Here is a 10,370-nt window from a genome sequence, read left to right on the forward strand (position 1 = left end):
TGCGCGCGCACACACACACACACACACACACACACACACACACTCAGATACAAACATACATAAACACACACACACACACACACACACACTCTCACACACACACATACATTCAGATACTAACATACAGTACATGCACACAAACACTCAGATAGTAACACACACACACACACACACGCACACACACACTTCCTCCTCTTTGGAAGTGACTCTACTAGTTTACATGGGAGGAAAAAGATGAGCTTGCTGTGCACAGATGGTCTCAGTGCAATTTAGCTGTTTGTTTGTCATCTCATCCAACATGGCGTTGAGAAAGAAACACATGCTGTACGCACCAAGAGATCGCAGAAGCAGACCGCTCACAAAGCTGCATGCAGACCAAGAGCGAGAGGTGGATCGCCAGACATACGGCTACTCCTGGTCAGCGAGATGGACAGGAATGCAGGACAAACAGATAGCCAGGAGTACAGACAGACACACACACACACACACACACACACACACACACACAAAAATGCAGACAAACAGACAGACAGACCGAATGACCAACGTATAGCATGTTGGCAGACTCGTTTTACGTGATCACTAGCATGTCTGACGTTATGTTCAATGTGCAATAGCAGAGGTGTCCAGGAGGAACTGTCCGGCCGCTGGTCCTGTCCACCTGAAAAGACTGAGAGACTTTGCGTTGCGTACACCAGGTGTGTACACCTGAGAGACTTTGCGTTGCGTTTACCAGGTGTGTACACCTGAGAGACATTGCAGGCACCAGGTGTGAACACCTCAGAGAGGTCGCATGCACTGTCCACCTCTCACAGAACCAGAGAAGAACTAATGACTACACTTGATCTTGGAGGTGCCAAATTAGAAAGACATTGTACACACACCTTGTGTCCTTGTCCCCTACGATAGTGTGTGTGTGTGTGTGTGTGTGTGTGTGTGTGTTAGTGCCACAGGTTTGTAGTGACCTTATACCACAGTGTTGGTCACACCTGTTGGTGAGTGTAGAGCGTAGTGTGTAGTGTCGTGTAGAACCCACGTGACTGTAGCACACACACTCCATCAGGCAAGACAGGAAGCACCAGTACAGACACTCAGCCACTGCAGAGACCAGTTGTCATGGAGACGGCTGTGGAGTCAGGGGCTCATACGGGCCAGAGTTGGCACCCATCCGGCCCAGATGCGGCTGAGATGTGGCATGGCTCATGATATGGGACTCACCCATAGATCTTGCTCCGGGTGAACGGGTTGGCTGGCTGGCTGTGATCTGGGAGAAGAAGTGTCAAAACACAAACCTACACTTCACACTTAACACTTAACACTTAACACTTAACACTCAACACTTAAACACGCCGCTGTTCCGAGACTGTTAAAAGTTTCACTCCAGCAGTGCATCAGAAATGCACGGCGCACACCTCCGCCTCTGTGATGCCCTCCCTCCCTCTCTCTCCAGCAGAGGTTTACCTGCCACACACAGAGAGACGCACATCTGTGTCCATGCAGAGGTGTTCGTCTGTACCCCTGCACACATGACCCATATAGTCATGCAGATGCAGGACTCTGCGTAGCAGGCCATGCTGTGGTGCAGCGTTCGTTCAGCCTCTTTGCAGTGATGCCGCACTTGCAGCAGTGCAGCTCTCTGGATCTCCCCAGCAGGGCTTTTGCAGTCCACATGTCGTGCGTGTAGCAGTGCGTCTCTTCATCTGCAGTACCATGCAGCAGCAGCCGTGCAGCTCTCTGCCTCGTTGCAGTTACTGCGTTTCTCGACGTGCATGGAACTCTGTCCACCACACAGCAATGCAGCTCTCTGTCCTCCATGCCAAGATGCTGCCCGCCCAACTCAACCCAACTCAACCCAACTCAACCCAACCCAACCAAGTACACTCCACCGCAGAGTCATTTGCACTTTCTTCTGATTTCTAAAAGCTCTTAACCTGCACTGGTCTGCAACCATAGACACACATGCCACTCACCCATGGTGGCTGGGATGGGTCCACGTGGCCAATCCCGTAGTTTACATATCAGAACTCTTTCATCTCAGCGTATCTCTACTGATGGACATTATGACTATCACATGTTTTCCATTTTGTTCGTATTAATGATCTGTAAGCAATATCATGTCATACAGTACACAGTTCCTGTTCAACACGTTGGTCTAAGTTTTGTGTGTGTGTATGTATGTGTTTGTGTGTGTGTGTGTGTGTGTGTGTGTGAGTGAGTGAGCGTACATGTTTATGTCCTCGGAAACCAAACAGAAAAAGAAACATATCTAGCCGGTGCTACTTGGATGTGAAGTGGTGAAGTCTTTTGCCCAGTGTTTGAGCAGTTCTACTGTATGAGCAGGTTACACAAACACTGTACTTTGATTTTGTTTGTGAGTGTGACTTTTTTATATATTTTTCATAAGTTTCCAGTTTGTGAAAAGGTCAATTCTCTTCACGCTATATCAAGCATATCTTTCACTGCGAGAAATACGAGATATTTATTTCAGAGTATATGAAGTCAGTGGTACTACATAGACTTATCTAGTTTTCAACCGTATTATTAATGTAAAATGTTTAATATTGCTGCTGTCAGGAGAACAGCTTTTGAAGTACTGATGAATATTATTTGAATAGAATGTTAACTGCCTGTTCTGTCTGAAGACCAGTTGTGTCCAGATATCTCACTCCTCCCTGAACTGGGGTTGGTCGAGGGAGAGGTGGGACAGGTGTACAGGTAGCCTAACAGGTAGCACGTACCCTGTTAGATCCCACCAATGAGGGAAGGAGTCCATACAAGGTCTAAGTCACCTGTCCTCATTTAGACTAAACTGGATTGGACAGCTGTGACCACCACATCAACTGATCAGCCTGCATGGAGTCCACTCATCCTAGTTGCTTCCTTGTCCTACACTGGGCCAAATTTGCCCGCGTTCCCCAAAACCATAGTTGCTAACTAAGTCAACTAAGCTAACAAAGTTAGCAACTTTGTTGGTTGCAATGCAATTTTCCATTGCCAACCAGCTAAGTTTCTAACAGGTTAGCAACTATGGTGTTGGGAAACGTATCCCTGGAGGGTACACAAAAGCCGGTACAGAGCGACACGTACACACATACACCCACTAATGATCAAATTAAAGTCACTATATAGGACCAACGCGGCTCTGTGTATTTGCGGACACACCACACACTTGGGCCCCAGGTTAGCTGAGTGCAGCCTCTGGCAGCAGCTGAGATGAGACGGGTCTAGCCCAACAAGGCAGCTGATGTTTGGGTCAGTGTGATAGAGCTTGACCCGTGCTGATGCTGTTTGGGTCAGCGTGCTAGAGCTTGACCCGTGCTGATGCTGTTTGGGTCAGCGTGCTAGAGCTTGACCCGTGCTGATGCTGTTTGGGTCAGCGTGCTAGAGCTTGACCCGTGCTGATGCTGTTTGGGTCAGCGTGCTAGAGCTTGACCCGTGCTGATGCTGTTTGGGTCAGCGTGCTAGAGCTTGACCCGTGCTGATGCTGTTTGGGTCAGCGTGCTAGAGCTTGACCCGTGCTGATGCTGTTTGGGTCAGCGTGCTAGAGCTTGACCCGTGCTGATGCTGTTTGGGTCAGCGTGCTAGAGCTTGACCCGTGCTGATGCTGTTTGGGTCAGTGTGATAGAGCTTGACCCGTGCTGATGAAGTTTGGGTCAGCGTGCTAGAGCTTGACCCGTGCTGATGCTGTTTGGGTCAGCGTGCTAGAGCTTGACCCGTGCAGCTGATGTTTGGGTCAGTGTGATAGAGCTTGACCCGTGCTGATGCTGTTTGGGTCAGTGTGATAGAGCTTGACCCGTGCTGATGCTGTTTGGGTCAGTGTGATAAAGCTTGACCCAGGAGCTGCTGTTTGGGTCAGTGTGCTAGAGCTTGACCCGTGCTGATGCTGTTTGGGTCAGCGTGCTAGAGCTTGACCCGTGCTGATGCTGTTTGGGTCAGTGTGATAGAGCTTGACCCGGGCAGCTGATGTTTGGGTCAGTGTGATAGAGCTTGACCCGTGCTGATGCTGTTTGGGTCAGTGTGCTAGAGCTTGACCCGTGCTGATGCTGTTTGGGTCAGCGTGCTAGAGCTTGACCCGTGCTGATGCTGTTTGGGTCAGCGTGATAGAGCTTGACCCGTGCTGATGCTGTTTGGGTCAGTGTGATAGAGCTTGACCCGTGCTGATGCTGTTTGGGTCAGCGTGCTAGAGCTTGACCCGGGCTGGTGCTGTTTGGGTCAGTGTGCTAGAGCTTGACCCGTGCTGATGCTGTTTGGGTCAGCGTGCTAGAGCTTGACCCGTGCTGATGCTGTTTGGGTCAGCGTGCTAGAGCTTGACCCGGGCTGGTGCTGTTTGGGTCAGTGTGCTAGAGCTTGACCCGGGCAGCTGATGTTTGGGTCAGCGTGCTAGAGCTTGACCCGTGCTGATGCTGTTTGGGTCAGCGTGCTAGAGCTTGACCCAGGAGCTGCTGTTTGGGTCAGCGTGCTAGAGCTTGACCCGTGCTGATGCTGTTTGGGTCAGTGTGATAGAGCTTGACCCGTGCTGATGCTGTTTGGGTCAGCGTGCTAGAGCTTGACCCAGGAGCTGCTGTTTGGGTCAGCGTGCTAGAGCTTGACCCAGGAGCTGCTGTTTGGGTCAGTGTGATAGAGCTTGACCCGTGCTGATGCTGTTTGGGTCAGTGTGATAGAGCTTGACCCGTGCTGATGCTGTTTGGGTCAGTGTGATAGAGCTTGACCCGTGCTGATGCTGTTTGGGTCAGCGTGCTAGAGCTTGACCCAGGAGCTGCTGTTTGGGTCAGTGTGATAGAGCTTGACCCAGGAGCTGCTGTTTGGGTCAGTGTGATAGAGCTTGACCCGTGCTGATGCTGTTTGGGTCAGTGTGATAGAGCTTGACCCGTGCTGATGCTGTTTGGGTCAGCGTGCTAGAGCTTGACCCGGGCAGCTGCTGTTTGGGTCAGTGTGATAGAGCTTGACCCAGGAGCTGATGTTTGGGTCAGCGTGCTAGAGCTTGACCCGTGCTGATGCTGTTTGGGTCAGTGTGATAGAGCTTGACCCAGGAGCTGCTGTTTGGGTCAGCGTGATAGAGCTTGACCCGTACTGATGCTGTTTGGGTCAGTGTGCTAGAGCTTGACCCGTACTGATGCTGTTTGGGTCAGTGTGATAGAGCTTGACCCGTGCTGATGCTGTTTGGGTCAGCGTGCTAGAGCTTGACCCTTGCTGCTGATGTTTGGGTCAGCGTGATAGAGCTTGACCCAGGAGCTGCTGTTTGGGTCAGCGTGATAGAGCTTGTCTGGACTCCGCCCCCTCCTCCTCCAGCCCCCCCTCAGTCCGGGTCCAACATGACGACACGTAGCGCTGAGCTAACGGGCGCACTGAGGCGTTGCCACGACGACACTGAGGCGTAGCCGCCGACGACACTGTGCTTACATGTGTGTTTCTGATGCTGCTATTTTTAAACTGATGATGATGAAGATGATGATGATGATGATGTCACGTGTAGGCCACTATGAGAGCAGGGCTGACCCCTCGGGGCGCTCGTCTTCACACGCTCCACAGTTGTAGTACCGTAAACAAGACAACAACAACAACAACAACAACAACAACGATGACAACAGAGGGTTCTGCAAGCTCTAGTCTTCGTATTTTGGGAATGTTAAACTTTTTATTTTGGTAATTAAAGATGATTTATTAAATTTAATAAAATATGGTATCTTGCATTATGATCCGGTGTTGCCTCTGTTTTGTCCAGTTCTATGGTTAATAATAATAATGATGATGATGATGATGATGATTAGGAAGAAGAGGAGGCACAGGCCTGTGCTGGACCAGCCTTCTGAAGCCCTTCACCATAATGGACACTAAGCTGTGGAGGCCCAGGGAGTAGCCAATCAGACTGGCCTCTGCTACATCAGCTTTGCCTGGGACAGGAAGTCAGCTCACCTATCATATAGATACATCTTTAAACACACACACACACACACACACACACACACACACACACACACACACACACACACGACTCATTAGAGCACTGACCCGGGGATTGGCGTTATTGAGATGAATAGCAGGGAGAATTGAGACTCTCATCATGAACATAATGAATAACTTTGCCTTATGAACAGCTATAACTACACTGCAATAACACACGCTACAGTTACACAAGCTCATTTCTCAGACACCTCTATCCAAAGTGACACACAGCAAGAGAAGAATGTACAAGCTACAATGCAGAAGAGACCTCAGCCAACACTTACAACTGCATCTGTCAACACCAGTACTAGGGGATAAGAGGCCTGAGTGGGATGAGCGTTTACTTACTAGATTACTGGAAGTTGACTTAACACTCTAAAGAAGACAGATTGTCAAATCACACACTGCAGCCACTTGACCATAGTTCTAATTGGGTGTACTTCCCAAAGTGGTCACAAGAGGGCGTCATGTATGAACTGCACAGTACGGGCTCTGGGCCATACAGTATAACAGACATGCTTGATTCTAAGAGAGCATTGAAAAGCAGCAGAGAGACACTCCCACAGTCTGTGCTGTTCCATACACCTTCACATAATTTCCTACATCTGCTGCAGCCCTGAATTCATTTCAATTTCAATTTAATTTCAATTATAGAGCGCCAAAACATCACACATGTCTCACAGCGCTTAACAGAGTGTTAAACATTCAGAGAGAGCCCATGAGTAACAGGGGCGAGGAAAAACTCCCTAGAATTGAGGACACATATAGGAAGAAATGAGACACTAATGCTCAAATGTTGCCAAGAGATTCATGACCTCAGTTGTGGGATTTGAGCTCAGTTGTGCTATTATCAAGATGGGTCAGGGGATTGGGCTGGACCAGACCAGCTGGACCGGCAGAAATTCAGGGGCCGTTGGACAGAAACCTCTGGCTGTCTCTTAACTCATTAACGTGTAACCCAAATCCCAGGCTCCACACACACACCTTTTACTGTGACACACACACAAACATACACACACACACACACACACACACACACACACACTATGTGAGGTGTAAAACAAAAGGCTTCTCTTCTGCTGCAGCAAGCCCATCAATCATCCACTGAATGCTTCTCCATGCACAGAACACGTTTTCATGCCTGCACAATAGTGAATTCATTTTGCATGTGATTTCAATGTCACATCATCCTAATGAATGCAAACGCTTGATGTCTGTGTAAGACATGCAAAAAGCAATGCAAAGAGACCCATAGCATCACTGTCCCATCTGCACAGGTATCAAATGGTATTCCGTCTTCTGACACATTTCCATAACACCACACATGCAAAACACATGGGAAGAGAACACCTCTCCTGACCATAGATGAGTGACCAGTAAAATGAAGAAACGACACCTCAGGTTGTTTGTTTGTGACTGGCCGGACAAAGTGTTTGCTTAGTGACTAGTGCTTAAACCAGCTGCACTCTCAGCCTCTGCTAGCAGTATTTGTTGATGTGAAAAAGTTAGTTTTAATTGTTAACCAAGGCCTCTTCTGCATGGCAGCGTGCATGTTGTTCCTCGTATTGTTTTTCCACAGGTTACCTTGGAGATGAGTGTATGGTAGGTCAATACAATCAAATGCTTTCCCCCCTGTCATTTGACTGATGGAATGTTAGTTATGAGAGTTCTAAAGTTCTTGTCCTGATAGTTCCACCAAAGAACCTTGATTACTGACCACTTCAACCCTCTTTGATCCAACCTCATCAGTACCACCTACAGTATCCCTACCCTGAGGATGTAAGGCTGGGGTGCATTTACCGTTTTTCTCAGTTGCTTTGGCACTTTTCTCAGATCAGAATGGTAACTCAAAACTGCTTATTCAAACTCCATATCCATATCTTATCACTGTACACATCATTGTAGCGCTTTCTCCCTGTTTTGAAAAAGCAATGCTTTCATACATCCGTGCAACTGATTTGTAGAAATGTGTGCGGTTTTCTTCTTTATTTTCAATGGCTAATGTCAAGTTGGTCAAAATGCACTATACTGATTCCCTACTAGTCCTACCCCATAAAAACAAATTGGCCTTATTTCATCACTTTCACAAATGTGTTGAACTACTCTCACAGTCTGTTATGTTGAACATGCAAATGTGTTGAACTGTCTAGCATATAAATACATGTGACCTAACAGGAACACCAGGATGTATAGAAAGATGAACAGTGATACACAGCTCTAACCAAGGGGTGTTTTACTGTATACTGGCCATTTTTTAATTTGCACAATGCTGTAAAAACCTTTATTCCCCTTTATACTGGCACAATCTCTGTCAAGAGAAAGAAAAACAAAAAAACTTTGAAACATATCCAGCCCCCTCTACACAAAATAATGTGTAACTGTGTAGTTCTGAAACAGTGGTGCCTTGCTCATTAGAGTAAACAAGACAAAACAGTTTGACTATCTTGACATAAACAGTGACATCATGACTTATCATTTTGATTGCACTGACAGTTTCATTGGCATAAATATTTGCTTTTGAGGCATAAACTAGGCGTTTTGAGCCAGAGACACGCTTTTAAAGGTTACCCACTATGTAGTGCAGTTTGAGTAGATTGACTGAGAAAAACTGTTGTATCATGAAGGAACACACCAACTTTTTGGGAACTACGCTGATTTAACATCTCCCTCAAGAGTTAGATAAGAGAATAAATACCTTTCTCCTCTCTGGGAATGCAACATTACCTCAATCTGACACGGTTAGCCTGATTAGCATAATCCATGGTTAGCCTATTTTAGCATAATTCACTGGAAGTGTTCCTTTAAAGTGGCACGGGACTTCTGACAGGTTAACATCCATTAGACAAAAACTTGAAACACACTTAAGAAAAAATAACTATTTATTTATGTCAAACAGTGCAAATTGTTTCTTTTCTTCTGTTTTCAGATATAAACCCAGTCAAAACAGAATAACACAGTCACATGGAGTGTCCTCTCCCACACCTCCCCATGTTTCAGGAGACGCTGCATAAATTAAACGATATTAAGAAAGTAGAACTGCAGTGGAACTCAGACCAAAGTGGACAACTAGGACGCTGACGGAACGGAACGGAACCACTGAGGATCGGAGTGCCCTTTACATCACATACAAATAAAAGAACTTCTTGTACAAAAATAAACCTGCATAAAACGTGAGGTCTGCATTGCTCTGAAAAGAAAAAATCAATCTCCAGAAGTCCAAAACAATATAAAAATATGGACTCAAAAAGGGTCCCTCGTCCCGTCACGAGCAATGCATGACTGCTCAGCAGGATAACTTAACACAGACAACTGAGGACACACGCGCCATAAAAAACAGTCCAACAAAAAATATGTGCTTTAAAAAAAAAACAATTTGGCATGAGCAGCAAAATGGCATGAGCGTGTGTGTGTGTGTGTGTGTGTGTGTGTGTGTGTGTGTGTGTGAGCATACAAAGTGAGCACAGGTGTATATGTACATGTATGTACACACAAGTGTGTGTGCGCGCGTATGTTTACAGAGTGTGAAGGATCACTGACCATCGATAGCCTTTTTATAATCTCACTGACCAAGCCTCGGTCCAGTGAATAAGCGCTAACAGTTAAGGTAAAGATGGAGTACACGAGTACACGTGTGTGCGTGTGTGTGTGTGTGTGTGCATAAGTTAGGCCAGCAGTTTGTTGAGCATTTCCTCAAAGGAGAAGATGGAGCATCTGTGAGTGAGTGTATTTGTATGTGTGTGTGTGTGTGTGTGTGTGTGTGTGTGTGTGTGTGTGTGTGTGTAAGACCTGCAGTGTGAGCGCAAAGGCTTTGTGGCCTTCAACATTCCCTTGGTTAATCGCTGGTCCCCGCTCCCTCTGTCGGTTCACTGGCCAGTGCTCCTAGGGTGAGTGTACTGGTCAGTGTTCCACAGCTGACCTCGCTCTGCGTTCCCTGGGTGACCTTGCTGGTCGGTGTTGCCTAGGTGATATCGCTGGTCAGTGTCGCCTAGGTGATGTCGCTGGTCAGTGTCGCCTAGGTGATGACGCTGGTCAGTGTTGCCTAGGTGATGTCGCTGGTTGGTGTTGCCCCAGTGACGTCGCAGCTGCTCAGTTAGCGTTGCCTAGGTGACGTCACCTATCAGCATCGCCTGGGTGATGCGGCGTGTCAGCGTTGCCTAGGTGAGCTTGCGCAGCAGCTTCTCCTCCTGCAGGCTGAACTGGACGCTGACGGACATCTCGGCGATGAACTGCTCACAGCCCCCCCTGGTGACCAGCTTGCAGTAGCGCAGGTCGATGTGGCAGATGCTGCCGCAGCGCTTGAAGTAGGCCAGAGCCTGGTCTGTGACACGGTTACACACTGCAGAGGAGAGAGAGGGAGGGGGGGAGAGAGAGAGAGAGAGGGGAGGGGGAGAGAGGGAGAAAAATGGAAAGAGAGAAAGGTAGAAGGA

General features: G+C 47.7%; 1 protein-coding gene across 3 annotated transcripts in view; it reads right to left on the reverse strand.

The window, feature by feature from the left end:
- Positions 1-8,804: 8,804 nt before the first annotated feature.
- kdm2bb (lysine (K)-specific demethylase 2Bb) overlaps positions 8,805-10,370 on the reverse strand; it is a 37,736-nt gene continuing 36,170 nt past the window's right edge. For all 3 annotated transcript variants that reach the window (XM_062553829.1, XM_062553830.1, XM_062553828.1), the window contains exon 21: positions 8,805-10,279. In XM_062553829.1, coding sequence (XP_062409813.1) covers positions 10,098-10,279 — 182 coding nt within the window. In that variant the 3' untranslated portion in view covers positions 8,805-10,097. The remainder of the gene's footprint in view (positions 10,280-10,370) is intronic.

This window comes from Sardina pilchardus, chromosome 14 (genome assembly GCF_963854185.1).
Source record: "Sardina pilchardus chromosome 14, fSarPil1.1, whole genome shotgun sequence".
NCBI classification, from domain to species: Eukaryota; Metazoa; Chordata; class Actinopteri; order Clupeiformes; family Clupeidae; genus Sardina; species Sardina pilchardus.